Source organism: Lycium barbarum, chromosome 9 (genome assembly GCF_019175385.1).
Source record: "Lycium barbarum isolate Lr01 chromosome 9, ASM1917538v2, whole genome shotgun sequence".
Classification (NCBI taxonomy): Eukaryota; Viridiplantae; Streptophyta; class Magnoliopsida; order Solanales; family Solanaceae; genus Lycium; species Lycium barbarum.
Window position 1 is genome coordinate 11907964 of NC_083345.1, and position 16287 is coordinate 11924250.

Genomic DNA, 16287 nt, shown 5'->3' on the forward strand with positions numbered 1-16287 from the left:
GTTTTTACAAGCTTGGCCAAACAGGTCTTTAAAATTCTTTTGAAGACAAGATTTTCAAAATTTAATCCAAAATTTATGACCAAGCAGATATTTAAAGATATATTTTTCAAATGTGATCCAAAATTTATAGCCAAACACTAGCTTAAATTTATGAACACTTGGCAGGATCGTCAACATGCTTGCTTGGCAACTTTGAGGGGCATCACAGTTATTTTACAAAAATTCATGCATTGCACACTTGTGCTTATAAGCCTCAAAGCTTGGACATAAATTTCTTATGACAAAAAAATCGAAGCCTCTCTGTGATTTATTTTTAAGTGAATAGACTTAACTATATATAAAGGTGATAAATGAAGTGGGCCAAGCCCACATGTACAATTAGTTACGTGTAAGCTAATGGAGGGATGCCCATTTTACTTTCTTTGTTCTCCAATTTGGTTTTGATATCTTTTCTTGAAAATTGATTAGGTGGCGATACTTGGATATGTGTTACATGCTGTTAACACGTTGCTATGGAAAAGTCTCCATAAATTCTTAATGTTCCTTCATAATTACGGAGTTAATATTAAGTGATAGAGGTTTGGTCCGTTTGGGAACAACAAAGTGTACTTCTCATATTTCTTTTTTCTCCTTTTAAACCAACGTTGCTACATATGTATGTTTATGTGTACGTATAGGATGTATCTCTATCTTCTCATATAGTTTTAACTACAATAGCAAATCCTTATAATATCAAGTGAATCAAAGGTTTTTTCATAGCAAAGTAAGGAGAAAGAAGAGTATTTCTTTGCATATAAGTTAATAATTAAATTTCTTATGATGAAAAATCCAAGCCTCTTTTCTAAATGTCAAGTGTGTCTCAATTGATGTGACATCTCACGTGGCCCCACTATAAGTGCTCCTCTTAAATGCTTTGTGTCATTGTTGATGATACTCATTCCTGATTCATTTTTTAATGAGGTGATATTTCTAATTTTATCTCATTGAAACGAGATGTACACAAAAAAGTTAAAATTAACTATTATTTGCACATGTAATTACCATACAAAAGAGTTATTGTAATAGAATAATAAACAAGATACTAAAAAAAATTAAAAGGTATTCACCTATCCACATCATTCAAAAAATATAAAATGAGATTTATAATATTAAAATAAGGCAGATTATGCACAATAAATAAATGAAATTTGATAGTGAAAAACTTCTTTACACTAACAATGTATATATCGTTTGTTCCATTCTTCCATGAATAATTTTCACCTATTGATAAAATGTCTTATTAATTTTCTTTGTTATTTTTATTATTTTATTATGAAAATTAACATATGATACATCTATATAAATAAAAATAATTATCTTATCTCCTTAAAATACATTACATATTTACTTTTACCTGTACACTATATTTGGGAAATAAGATTATACATTTTTATTGAAAAAAGCTTTATTATACATATAATTTATGTAGAATAATAGTAAAATATTTATTTTTATAACCAATTAATTTCACTTTAATTGGTTGTGTAATTTTAATTAAATCATTTAATTACTACAATTTATATTACATTGACTGTTGTTAGCGTTTTTTGGTTCTCTTTTGAGGTAGCACATTGTCTCATCGTGAATGCAAATCTCTTTAGAATCTATATATATGCAAAAGAACAGTGCAAACTTATATATGTTTATTAGCAATATAATATATATATATATATATATATATATATATATATATATATATATATATATATATATATATATATATATATATATATATATATATTATCACTATCCAATACATAAATCTTTACAATTATACATGATTACATACACATACAATTATACATGATTACATACACATATAATTATACATGATTACATACACTATAATTCAAAATATGGAGCGCACGGACATACTTCATCTAGTAACAACTCTAATGAAGTAATTACATTGATGATGTCATCACACCGTTTACTTAGATTGACTTTAGTTCACACAGCACACGTATGATTTACCATTTAAAGAATGACTTAATTGAATGATGTATATACAGCCAAAAGTGGAGGCACTACACTACAATAAATAAATAAATAAGAAGTCATAATCCTACCAATAATAAAAATAAAACCGACGGCAAATCATGCTGGAATTAATAAACTATGGGATATTATCATTACACAATATGTAAATTTTTATAATTGTACACAATTACATACACATAGATATACTATAATTTAAAATGTTTGGCGTACGAGCATACGTCATCTACTAACAACGATAATGGAGTAATTACATTGATGATGTCATCACACTGTTTACTTATATTGACTTTAGTTCACACAGTACACGTATGATATACTATCTAAAGAATGACTTAATTGAATGATATATATATATATATATATAGATAGAGAGAGAGCCAACAGTGGAGGTACTACAATAAATAAATAAATAAATAAATAAATAAATAAATAAATAAATAAGAAGTCATAATCCTACCAATAATAAAAATACAATCGACGGCAAATCATGCTGGAATTAATAAACTATCGGAAATTATGCTTGTTCTTACACAGAGACAAACTTACGTTTGTTATTCCTTTGTCTTGTATCAAGTCTTACTGTGTTATTTAAGGATATTCCTAGAAGTACTTGTAGAGCCGATGTTATAGATTTGTTTAAAAAATATAGATTTTATTTGCGCCATGTATTTAATTCTTTAAATTGTAATGTTTGTCTTACCGCTGATTTGGGTCTTAGTATTAACCATTTAGATTTCTTTGCTATTACATGTCATTGGGTTGATGACAACTGGGTTATGCAAAAAAGAATTATAGTTTTTTTGTACGACGAAGGAAAAGGTCGTCACGATGGAAAATTTTTAGCCGATTTAATGTCTACTATAATGAGATTTTTTAACATTTATAGAAAAACACTTTGTATTGCTTTAGATAATGCTTCTAATAATACAAAGGCAATTGGTCTTTTAAAAAGAGAAATAAACCCTCCTCTAAGAAATATTTTTCATGTAAGATGTAGTTGTCACATTTTAAATTTAATTGTTAAAGATGGTCTTATGCATTTTGATGATTCTGTTCAAAAAGTTAGAAATGCTGTTGCGTTTCTTTTTTGTAATGCTAATAGGGGAAGAATTAGAGATTTTAAGAATGCTTGTGTGGAAAATAACCTTAGACCTAGGAAAATTCAAGTAGAAATTGAGACTAGGTGGAACTACACTTACATTATGCTACAACAAGCATATGAGTATAGGATTCCCATACAACAAGTTCACAACAAATATAATACTGATAGTGATGATTGGTTAAATTATTCGCATTGGGATGATGTTAAAGAATGTATTGAACTCTTAGAAAATTTTTATAATGCAACTCTTGCTTTTTCTAGACAATTTTATCCCACGGTAACCGGAATTTTAGCCTACTTAGCGGAAATTGCTAGAGTTTTACAAGAGTATAAATATAAACCCGATTATCAAGTGGCTATTTTTGAAATGACAATCAAATTTAAGAAGTATTTTTTTCCCATCCCAACTTTATTTATATTGGGTTCCCTTTTAAAGCCTTGTTTAAAAGTGTCTTATACTAAAAATTTGGTTAGTCAAATTTATACATTTTTAGAAATTGAAGAGGAGGTTCAACCATCTTTAGCTGAAGCCGATCTCGCTATTGATGATGAGTTTAGAAAAGTTTTTACTCATTATTCTAGTTTGGAAGAACGTGCTACACCCGTTGCTCCACGCCCTACTACTTCTCAGAGTAGCAAAAAGGGCTTGTCGAGTTTAAAAGTTTTACATTCACAGCCTACTTCTTCTTCTACTGCAAACTTTGATGAATTTAACTTTTATTTGATGCAGCCAAATGTGGATATCAGCCAACTGGATGAGGTGGACGTCTTAGCATGGTGGAAGAAGTACAAGGCAAGCTATCCGGTACTTTCAAGAATGGCTCGAGATATCCTTACGGTTCAAGTATCAACCGTGGCTTCGGAGAGCGCATTTAGCCAAGGAAGATAGCAAATTGGAGACCATAGACATTCATTATCCGGCTTTAGCTTGCAAGTACTAGTGTGCATTCGAGATTGGATTAGATCGGAGCGACGCAACCAAAACTCAGAAGCGGAAGAAGGCGAAGAGGAAGAAATTGAAGATTTGATAGCTAGTGGGCCGGACCAAATGGAAGACTTTGAAGATATTTCCATGACCGAATATGATGTGGGGGAAATTAACGAAATGGTTCAAAATTGGTGATTTTATTATTCTACTATTTTTGTATAACTCATGTATTATTTGCAAGTTAAAAAAAAATACAACTTGCAAATAAATGTTATCCAAGAATGAATAAAATATATGGCTCATTAAGCTTTCTTCTATTTACTTGTGTTCATATTTTTACTTTTATTAAGTTAGGAATATAAGTATATATAGTATATATAGTATATAATATAGTATATAAGTAAGTATAGTACATATATATATACAAGTATATATAGTATATATAGTATATAATACATATATATAAGTATACATAGTATATATACTATATATATTAAGTTATACACATATATAAATATATATAGTATATAAGTAAGTATATATAGTATATAGTACATATTTATAAGTATGTATAGTATATATATTAAGTTATACATATATATAAGTATATAGAGTATATAGTACATATATACAAGTATATATAGTATATAGTACATATATATAAGTATATATAGTGTATATACTATATATATTAAGTTATACACATATATAAGTATATATAGTATATAAGTAAGTATATATAGTATATAGTATATAAGTAAGTACATATAGTATATAAGTAAGTATATATAGTATATAGTATATAAGTAAGTATATATAGTATATAGTATATAAGTAAGTACATATAGTATATAAGTAAGTATATATAGTATATAGTATATAAGTAAGTTATACATATATTGATATATATAAGTATATGTAAGTTATACATATATATGTGTACGAAAAGCACTATTCTGTATTGCTGACTTGCTGTTAGGCTGTTAGTCAGTAAATATTTAAACTTTAATTATAAAGTTGTATAACATATGTAAATATACCTACAATATACAAATAAATACTATAATATATATATATATAATACAAAAAACAAAAAAAAAATATTTTAACGAATCCAAACCGGACCGGTTCCGGTTTGGACCTTAAAACCGGTTAACCGGAACCGGTTAGGAGGTTCCGGTTTTGGAACCGGTTAGGAGGTTCCGGTTTTGGAACCGGAACCGGCCGGTTTCCTAACCGGTTCCCGGTCCGATTCCGGTTGGAACCGGTTGACAGGTTTACTTGAGATCAATGTTTTATATTAATCAAGAGTCGGTGCTATTAACGTTGTCAATACTCAATACAACCGGTGAAAGTACATATACACATACTTTTCAATTGTTTGTTAAATTTAGTCATAAATAATTTTTGAATATATGTTTGAGAATTCAATACGAATATAGAAATAAATTTGGACGGAAAATTAAGTAGAATTTGTGATGGATACCCATCTGTCACAAGTTTGTTACAGACATGAAAACTTAAATTTTTGTTTATTAACATGGCGAGTTTACCGCAAGGAATGGCTAAGTTGGTTGACTGAGTGGTTTTCCACGCAGGAGACCTAGGAACGATTTCCCTCACCACTAGACTTCTTAGTCAGAGCTCGTCGCACCGGATTTGCCTGGTGCAATTAACATCTCCTGTGTGGTTTGCAAGTTATTGCATAGTGAGCAAGTTATCTAGTGCGCCCCAAAAAATAGCAGCTGCGGGTTTTTCTGAGATTCCGAAAAGGAAGAAAAAAATGGCGTGTTCCATCGTAGGTTCTGACAATGAAAATTTTAACTAAGAAAATTAAAGTGTGTGATGGATCCTTTTGACAAAAATTTCGGTGATGAATTTATTGACCAAAACGTCCTTGACAAATTTTTCCATATATTAGAAAGCATGGTTTCAACATGTATGCTTAAAGTCAATGTAATATAGTCTTTGAAACAATTTTGCAGATCAACTTTCACATTTGAAATGTCACTGAATGTAGGTGCGCCCACGTAACTTTTCAAATTGATAAGAACTAACGTAAGACCTGTGATAATGCCATATTTACTTTAATTTCCTTTTCATATATAATCCCATTTGAATCTGGTGAAGGGTAAATAATTTCCTCCGTATAGTTTCATTTGAATTTGGGGAAGGGTAAATACTATGAAAAAAAGAGAGGGTATTTACTTATTATCTACATCCAAGTTTATACCAAATTGGGTAAATTTAATAGAGTTAAGTAACTTAATGAGGTTATAATTCATACTCTCCCTGTTTCAATTTATGTGAACCTATTTCTTTCTTAGTTCGTGTCAAATTGAATGACCTCTTTCCTAATTTGAAACAAATTTACTTTATGAAATGATTTACAGCCACACAAATATTCAAGACTTATTTTGAACCACAAGCTTCAAAAGTTTTCACTCTTTCTTAAATGTCATATCCAATCAACTGAGTTCACATAAATTGAAACGGAGGGAGTATTATGTAATCGTGATTAAATACTAAAAGTAACTAAATGTTATATATTCCTTTTCTTTCTTCTTAATTGTCCCTTGTACAAAGAATAAGTTTTTCTTTTTATTTATTTATTTTAATCCAGAGAGATTTATTAATTTCTTCTGATCTTAAGGGTAATCATTAAATATACATGTTGAAACCATCTTTTATATATTAAGCATGGTTTCAACATGTATGCTTAAAGTCAATGTGATATAGTCTTTGAAACAATTTTGCAGATCAGCTTTCACATTTGAAATGTCATTGAATATAGATGCGCCCACATAACTTTTCAAATTGATAAAGTACTAACGTAAGACCTGTGATAATGTCATATTTACTTTAATTTCCTTTTCATATATATCCCATCTGAATCTGGTGCAGGGTAAATAATTTCCTCCTTATATTTCCATTTGAATTTAGGGAATGGTAAATACTATGACAAAAAAGAAGAGGGTATATATACTTACTATCTACATCCAAGTTTATACCAAATTGGGTAAATTTAATATACTTAAGTAACTTAATCAGGTTATAATTTGCTTTATATAATCATGATTAAATACTAAAAGTAATTAAGGGTGTGTTCGGTATGGAAGAAAATGTTTTCCTGAAAAATGTGTTCTTGGAAAATAGGTGAATTTCTACTTATTTTCTCATGTTCGTTTGGGTAGCGAAAAATAAGTAAATTTCTTACTTATTTTCTCATGTTCATTTGGTTGGTAGAAAATATTTTCAGGAAAATACCCACTCAAGCCCCACAACTCCACCCCAACCCCGCCACCCCATACCACACCAAGCCCCCACCCCCTACCCCCAATTTTTTTCTGGATTGTCTAAACCACCATATCCCCCCCCCCCCCCCCGGGGACACCACCACCCCCCCTCCAAAAAAATTCTTAAAAAAAGTTTTAAAAGTTATTTTTTCGGATTTTTACACCACCCCCTCCAATAACCACGCAAACTTTCAATTTGTATAATTTTTTTAATAAAGGTAAAATTAAATAGGAAGTAGCAAATTCGGGGGGTGGGAGGAGGGATAGGGGATGCGTGCGGGGGGTGGGTGTAGAGAATCAAAAAAGAAAACTTTTAAAAAAAATTATGTGGGAGGGGGTGGGGTGGTGGGGGTGGGAGGGGAGGAGGAGGGATATGATGGTGTAGAAACCAAATTTGTTTTCAAGAATAAGCTTAATATGTGTAGTAAGCATTATGTGGCGAGACTTGTAGCTCTAAATGGGAATTAGACTGCACAAAAATGACAGATTTAAAAAAAAAATGGGCTGGGAGGGAGGTGGGGTAGGGTGCGGCATGGGGGGAGTGGTGCATGGGTTGTGGGAATGGTTGGGGGGTGGGGTGGTGCATGGTTGCGGAAATGGTTGGGGTTTGGTAGTTGGGGTTGGGGGTGAGGTGGGGGTGCAGTGGGGTTGGGGGGTGAGGTGGGGGTGCAGTGGGGTTGGGGGGTGCGGTGGGGTAGAGTGGTAGGAGTGGTTGGGGTTTGGTAGTTGAGGGTAGGGGTGGGGGTGGGTGGTGCAAAAAACAAAAAAAAAATCAAAACTTTGTTTTCAAAACAAAATTAATTTTTTTGGGGGGTGGGAATGGTTGGGGTTTGGTGGTTGGGTTGTTGGTGGAATGCATTGTGGACTTGTTTTCCCTGCTTTTATTAGGGAAATCATTTTCCCCATTTTTAAGGAACTTGTTTTCCTAAAGAAAATGTTTTTCAAAAATTTTGACCAAACGAATATGAGAAAACTGGAAAACATTTTCCGGAAAATATTTTCCTTCATACCGAACACACCCTAAATGTCATAAATTCCTATTCTTTGTTCTTAATTGTCCCTTATACAAAGAATAAGTTTTTCTTTTTTACTTGTCCATTTTAATCAAGAGAGATTTGTTAATTTCTTCTAATCTTAAGGGTAATCATTAAGTATACATGTTGAAACCATCCTTTCTAATATATAGAAAAGGGTAATCATTAAGTAATTACATAAAATATTAATGAAAGACAAAAAACTCAATTAACATATTAGAAAATATATAAAATATATATTAGGTTGTGCATATTTTTATCGTGATATTTTGTTTTGACAAAGATATATTAATAGTTTCAATTTTCATAATATTAGACACGTGCTAGCACGGGCCATTGCCCCCAATTGGAAAGAAAATAGATGGAAAAAATGAAACACATATATACCCTCCAAATAAACTTTGATGTATTAAGCTATCATTAATTAATTAATAAATGAATATTTAGTACGTAATCCTATAAATGATGAGACAAGTTATCCCATATAAAAGGTGGGATAAAATAATTTTGTGGGATATCTCTGTAGGTCCCATCCCACAAAATTACTCCTATTTATATATTATTTATTACAAAGTATTAATTAGAAGTAAATATTTTCGACCAAATGTAGTGACTGAGTTGTAGGTTAACTGATCAAAGAATTTTTGGAAAATTAAAATTAGTAAAATTAATTTTTACATGAGATCAATAATGTATCAAGAAAAAAGTAAATGAATTGGTATATTGTTAACTGAAAAATCAACATCAAAAGAGTAAAACAAACAGTTAACAACTTTGCATATCATAGAATAATAAATACAAATAAAAATATATAAGAACTTTTTAAATAAGTTAAAGCCTTCTGCATGTCCAAAACTCAAAATAAAATTTTGGACCCACTTATTTCATAAAGCCATCTCTGTCAGGGACAATATTGGAAGTTCACTGGACAAATTTCAGTAGCATCCTCCTATAAATAGGTGAACATTGTCTAGACTCTATATCAAGCAAAGAGTGATATATATCCCACATTATAATTTTTTTTTTTTTAAAAAGACAGAAAGATCAATCAAGAAAAAAAGAAAATGAAGGTTGTTGATGTTCTTCACATGAATGGAGGAATTGGAGACATTAGCTATGCCAACAATTCTTTGGTTCAGGTAATTATTAACGTGAATTATCAATGCATGGAATCATTACTAGTAACTAATACGTTCAGATATAAAATCACGTTCAGTAGCATAAATCTTGTTTACACCGCGAATCATCACTATAAAACTTATATTCTTACTTATCATGGGCAGTTACTCATAGTCTATGTTGCTCGGACGTAAAATATTGTTTGTATAGATTTGTGTCGGATCCTTAAAAAATATATGATTTTTGGAGGATCCGACATACACCGACAATATTCTTTAAGAATTTGAGCAACATTACTTTTAATTATCTTTTTGGTGATCTAATAGTATAAAATAATCATACATGCACATGTTAATGTACGTAAGTTATTAAACTCTGAATTTTAATTCATAGGTCCTTATAATATTTTGGAATTAACCTTCTTTCTGATTCTTTTTTATGAACAGAGAAAGGTGATTCTCATGACAAAGCCAATACTGGAGCAAGCCATAAGTGATCTCTATTGTAGTCTCTTCCCGGAAGCCTTATGCATTGCAGATTTGGGTTGTTCCTCTGGAGCAAACACTTTTTTGGTGGTATCAGATCTTGTTAAAATCGTCAAAAAAGAACGAGAAAAACACAATCTACAATTACCAGAGTTTTATTTTCACTTCAATGATCTTCCTGGCAATGATTTTAACACAATTTTCCAGTCACTGGGGGAATTTCAAGAAGATTTGAGAAAGCAAGTTGGAGAAGGATTTGGTCCATGTTTTTTTAGTGGAGTAGCTGGTTCATTTTATACTAGACTTTTTCCTTCAAAGAGTTTGCATTTTGTTCACTCCAGTTACAGTCTCATGTGGCTATCTCAAGTATGCTGATTTTCTACATTCCATTACTAACTAATTGAGCTATTATACAAGTTAATTACCTAATTAAAGAACAAAAAGAGTTTTTTTCTTTTCTTTTGAAAACTTGTGTTTGTTTAAGTTTTCTCAAGAAGCTTTTTTTCTTATTTTTTATTTTTTCAAAGAAAAGTTCTTGCTGACACTCACACTAACATACTTTAAAATTCTTCTGACAGTCACAGAAGTTTTTAAGAATACTTTTTCAAAAGTTGCCAATCGTTGACTGGTCCGTGGGATAATAGGATGGTTTAACTTGTATATATCGAAATTTTAAAATAAAATTACACTGTCACATTATTTTCGCCAGTTATAAGAGTAACTAATAAGTTATATTTCTTATTTTTAAAATTATAATCACATTTTTATGAAAAGTTACATATTAATATCTTATAAGACTTGATAAAATAAGATTTTTTTACTATGTAAGTTATAGTTTTGAATAAAATCATCTTACAGATTAATACTTAATAACATAACAATTGCATGACGTAATAATCCCATATGCCATGCAAAACCAAAGAACAAAAAAACTTGGAAAAGAGGTTGCAATCTCTTTTTACTAAATACTGAGATTAACACTTAAGGATATATATCTTTTTTCTGTTTTTGTCTTTTATTTATCAGGTTCCTGATCTAACTGAGAAGAACAAAGGAAACATTTACATGGCAAATACAAGTCCACCAAGTGTTATAAAAGCATATTACAAGCAATATGAAAAAGATTTTTCAAAATTTCTCAATTACCGTTCGGAGGAATTGATGAAAGGTGGTAAAATGGTTTTAACCTTTTTAGGAAGAGAAAGTGAAGATCCTTCTAGCAAAGAATGTTGCTATATTTGGGCCCTTCTATCCATGGCCCTTAATGAATTGGTTGTTGAGGTAAACTTTTTGTCTCACACATAATAAGTTAATTAACTTTGGTTAGTTATGTTAAATATATTTTTACCTCAACTTGCAATATTTACCAAGTATACATCTTTTTCTTCTTAGAAGAATAATTGGTAGTCTATCTATGTCCTGACAAAATTTGAGTAAGCTAAGAGTAGGTAATCTTAATATATAGTAGCTCATATTCATCTCTATATATTCAATTAATTAAAAGAACGAAGAAAAAAGGCACAAACCAAAAAAAAAAAAAAAAGTACTTAATCCCTCCCCTCCTAACTTCTATTCGTTTTGGCAAAAAAAAAAAAAAAAAACACAAATCTAAGCCTGCGTACAGTTGCTGTACTTGTACCTGTAGTACTGTTAATTAGGTGAAATATTTAAGGAGAGATAAATGATAATTTAGACAAAAGCTCTTATACTTAAGTTCATTAAATTTTTCTTTGCAAGAACCTTAAAAGATGAATAATATAGTAGTTGCATATAACTCTTAAGTTTCACTTTTTTGGCCCCTGTAAAACTATAAGTTTCCGGTGCACTGACAGAGTAATAGTGTATGAAGTTTTTACAGCATCAAATTAAGTTGACCTATAATAATATACAACCACTCATAGCAAATCTGATATGATATCTTGAAAAATAAAGTTATAATGATCTGCCATATATAAGTACGGATATATAGTACAGTTCTATCATGATAATGTATAGCAATGCGTTAAAACCTAAAATTTAATATGAATTAATGCAGGGGTTGATAGAAGAAGAGAAAGTGGATTCATTCAATATTCCTCAATATACACCATCATCAGCAGAAGTGAAGTACGTTGTTGAGAAGGAAGGTTCATTCACCATTAATTGTTTGGAATCTACAAGAGTCCATTGGAATGCCTCTAATAATGAGAGTAATGGTGCCTACAATGTGTCAAGGTGCATGAGAGCTGTGGCTGAGCCTTTACTTGTGAGCCAATTTAGTCCAAAACTGATGGATTTAGTGTTCCAAAAATATGAAAAAATTCTTTCTGACTCCATGGCCAAAGAGAAAACCGAGTTTATAAATGTCACCGTCTCCTTGACCAAAACAAATTGACAGCATTTATTGTCAAAGGCGAATCTAGAGCAAGTTCAGTGAATTCATAATGTCACTTTTATTTCAAATTCACGCTGCGTGATGCATGGCCACCAATTTACTTCTTCTTTTTATTTTTTTGGCACTTCATATGTGATTGAGGTGCTAATTTATGTAGTCATTGTCTTGTGTACTATGAGTGATTTAAGATGTACTCTCTCCATTTACTTTTACTTGTTCATTTTAAATTTTTCACGTTATTTAAGAAATAATAAATAAAGTACATAATTTATCAATGTACCCATATTAAATGATGCATATTTTTATTGGATTTGAAAAATGATTTGAAGTGAGTAACTAATACTATGGGTAAAATAGGAAAAAATAAATTGTCTTCTCTTGATATGCTAAAAGTGATAAGTAAAAGTGAAAATCTATTTTTAGAATACTGAACAAGTAAAAGTGAAGGGAAGGAGTATTTCTCGGAAAGGTTTTGTACCAAACAAAATATCTGGTCTTTGTTAGTCCATGGAAAAGTGTTGATTGTTGCTAGGGGTGTACATGGACCGGGTTGGTTCGGATTTTTTAAACACCAAATCAAACCAATTGCGTAGGGTTTTTAAATTTATACACCAAATCAAACCAATAAAATTTGGGTTTTGTTATTCGGTTTTCTCGGGGTTTTTTCCGGAATAGTCTTGATACAAAACATATAAGTTTTTCTTCAAATATTTCTTTAGTTCTAGTAAGATTCAACTATATAATTAAGGTGTTTCTTAAGAAAATAACACAAAATGTGAGAAGAGTGATGACATTGTATTAAAATATTCAACAAAAGCTAATAAAATGACCATAATCTAAAAATACTAAGTTATGCTAAAATACGTACGGCTAATAAGTATTAATTATATGACAAAGAAAAAAACTGAAGTTATGTATTTTCACTCTCTAAATCAATTATGCAAAACTAAAAAATAAATATCTAACATTATTGTCATTCCTAGTGGTAAATTGAATTTCTTTTGTGAGCATTAGTGTTGAGTTGGTTTTGGTTTGGACCTTATTTGAGTTACTAACATCCATAGGATATAAAACTTATTGAAATTTAAAATTCTAAATTCAAACTTGAATAATATGATAATAGATAAAAAAAAAAAAAACTACGAAAAATTTGAAGAAATATTTATAAATTAGATTATAAATAAATATTTTTATTATAAAATATTTTAAAAATTAAATACATATAATGTCGGGTTGGTTTGGTTCGGTTGGACTTTTTTTAGTTAAAACCAAGCCTAACCAATTATGGTCGATTTTTTTTCAACACCAAACTAAGTCAAACCGAACTACTAGTTGAATTTTTTTTTTCTTAGTTTGATTCCGTTTATCGATTTAGTGCGATTTATCGATTTATTTTGTACACCCCTAATTGTTGCATTGTTTTTATTAGATTGAGAAACTTGGCTAATTTAACTTACAGAAAAGTTGTCAATTTCTATGCGCTTATAATTCGGTTAGCTTGCATAAATAAGCTTTAGTAGACATGGATATAGGTTCCAAAATCCGAGGTTGTTAATTTATGCACACGGCTAGGGGCGGAGCTAGGGGACGTATGGGGTTCATCCGAATTTTCTTTTTAAAAATATTATATTATATATATAAAGTTAAAATAATATTTAGATATATATAATATATATTAAATCCTGAATTCTATTGACTTCTTTATGTGTGTATTTCTTTAGATTTTAAATTTCTGAATTTTACAATGGTTTAACTTAACATATAATAAGTGAGTTTATAATCAAATATTTATAAACATTTATAGTGAATTCCTTAATATATATATGTACACATAAAATTACTAAATTCAAGTGAACTGCAAATGACGATACTTTAATTGGCTCCCGAGCACCAAAAATTGTTGTAATGCAGACCTATACCTTAAGGTATTGTTTTGCCTTCAGGTATACGTTGTCTTAAGGTAGAGTTTTGTCATGCCTGAAGGCAACACTCTCCCATAAGTAGGGGTGTCAAAAAAATATGAAAAACTGACCGAACCTAATCATATCGAACCGATTTATAGTGTTTTGTCAATAAAACTGTGGTTTTTTATTTAAGCTTAAAACTGTCCCGAATCGAACCGAATAACTTTACATGTATGAAATATATTTTATATATTAAAAATACGTTAAATTGAATATATATAATATATATTTTATAAGTTATGTTTCAAAGATAAAAAAGTTTTGGCCACTGGACATACATGTATCAAATTCAACTTATGATTTCAGTGGCCTATAAGATGATGTTTGTTTTGGCTCAATTGATCAACATTGTTGTCTTTGACAAGTTACTCTTCTTCTTGGTCAATTAGTGAGGGATTCACGTCGTGATGATGCTATCGTTGTTGTCTTGCTACTTGATATAACACATTTCAGTTTAAATATTTTGTGTAGTTTTTTAATAGCTTTTACATTAAATATTTCAAAAGAAATATACAGAAGTTTTATTTGATGGTGTGCTACAAATAGGTTTGTGGAGGTCTGCGTCGTTACATTTTAATAATGGTGTATTTTTAGGTGACACTTTAAAATTAAAATAACCGAAAATTAACCGAACTGTACCGATATCAAAGAAAAACCGAGATAATGAGACGATTTTGAAAAGTCTAATTTTGGTTATACAAAATAAAATAACCGAAAATTTGGGATGGTATAATTTTTTAAAAATAACCTATCGAACCGTCCCATTGACACCCCTAACTGCATGGCCATAAGGTAGAGTCTCAAACTCTGCCTGAAGGTAGCAAAACTCTGCCTGATCAGGTACAAACTCTGCCTGGTCAGGTTGGGTTTGAGGTAAAACTATGCCTTGCAAATCTAACCTTTATCTTGTAATTTTTTTTTAATTTTTAACTAAGCACGGATTTAAACCCTGAATCAAGAGATTTTTAACGAAGGATAAAAATTAAACATCACCAATTTGAGGGTCAGTATTTAAATACCAGTGCCTTTGAAAGCCATTCCGCACAAAAAAATGCCTTATGTATAGGGCGGGGAAAAGTGGTCGCGTCCCACCATTATTGAGGGGGATATGGGCTGTGTATCCCAAAAGATGTAAAAGAAGTGTTAGTTTATTTTGCAACTTTCCATAAAGTTGCTGTCCTATTTCTCTCTCTTTGGGCAACAGTGGAACAGCACAAAATTACTTTAGAAGTCTTTGGAAATCCATATACAATAATTAGTCGCAAAGGGCTAGGGCTACTGGCTGATTGGGCGGATAACTATGCTTAACGGTCTAGCTTAACGATTATCGGCTTTTAAAAGTACTAATCCGCTAGCCAAACCGATAAGATATCGGACGGTTATCGGGCGGTGTATCGGTTAAATCACGTAACTACTATCTTTTTTTTTTTTGCCTTGAAAGACAAACGTTTTATTCATAATTTAACAACTAGGAAGTCAATTAAGCCCCATAACCACAGGGCAAGACTTAACAGTTAAGAATTCACAAGTTTAATCTCAACCCTTCCGATGGTGATCACTTCACCACCTTTCTGTGGAACCACAATTATTGCAATAGTAACTTCCAACACAAAATAATAATAATAATAATAATAATAATAATAATAATAATAATAATAATAATAATAATAATAATAATTTATGGTTAATGGAAGAGTTTACCGAAGATAATTACTAATGGTTCAGACTTTCACTTTAGTGCTTTAGCTTTAGATTTTAGTGTTTTATAAACTTTAGTGTTTTAGGTTTACAATACATATTTTATATGTTTAGGGGTAAAAATATAAATATGATAAATTCTTAACGGGTTAACGGTTTGTCCAATAATAAAATTGTTTAATCTGCCCCGCACCGATAAGCCGTTAACTACAAAATTCTAATTCATTCCCCAACCGCTAATCCGATA

General features: G+C 30.5%; 1 protein-coding gene across 1 annotated transcript; it reads left to right on the plus strand.

The window, feature by feature from the left end:
• The first annotated feature begins 9397 nt into the window (after window positions 1-9397).
• Window positions 9398-12590, plus strand: LOC132611133 (S-adenosyl-L-methionine:benzoic acid/salicylic acid carboxyl methyltransferase 2-like). Its single transcript, XM_060325536.1, has 4 exons — window positions 9398-9539; window positions 9966-10370; window positions 11031-11285; window positions 12040-12590. The coding sequence occupies exons 1-4, from the start codon at window positions 9465-9467 to the stop codon at window positions 12376-12378; spliced, it is 1074 nt and encodes a 357-aa protein (XP_060181519.1). The 5' UTR covers window positions 9398-9464; the 3' UTR covers window positions 12379-12590.
• Window positions 12591-16287: the final 3697 nt, after the last annotated feature.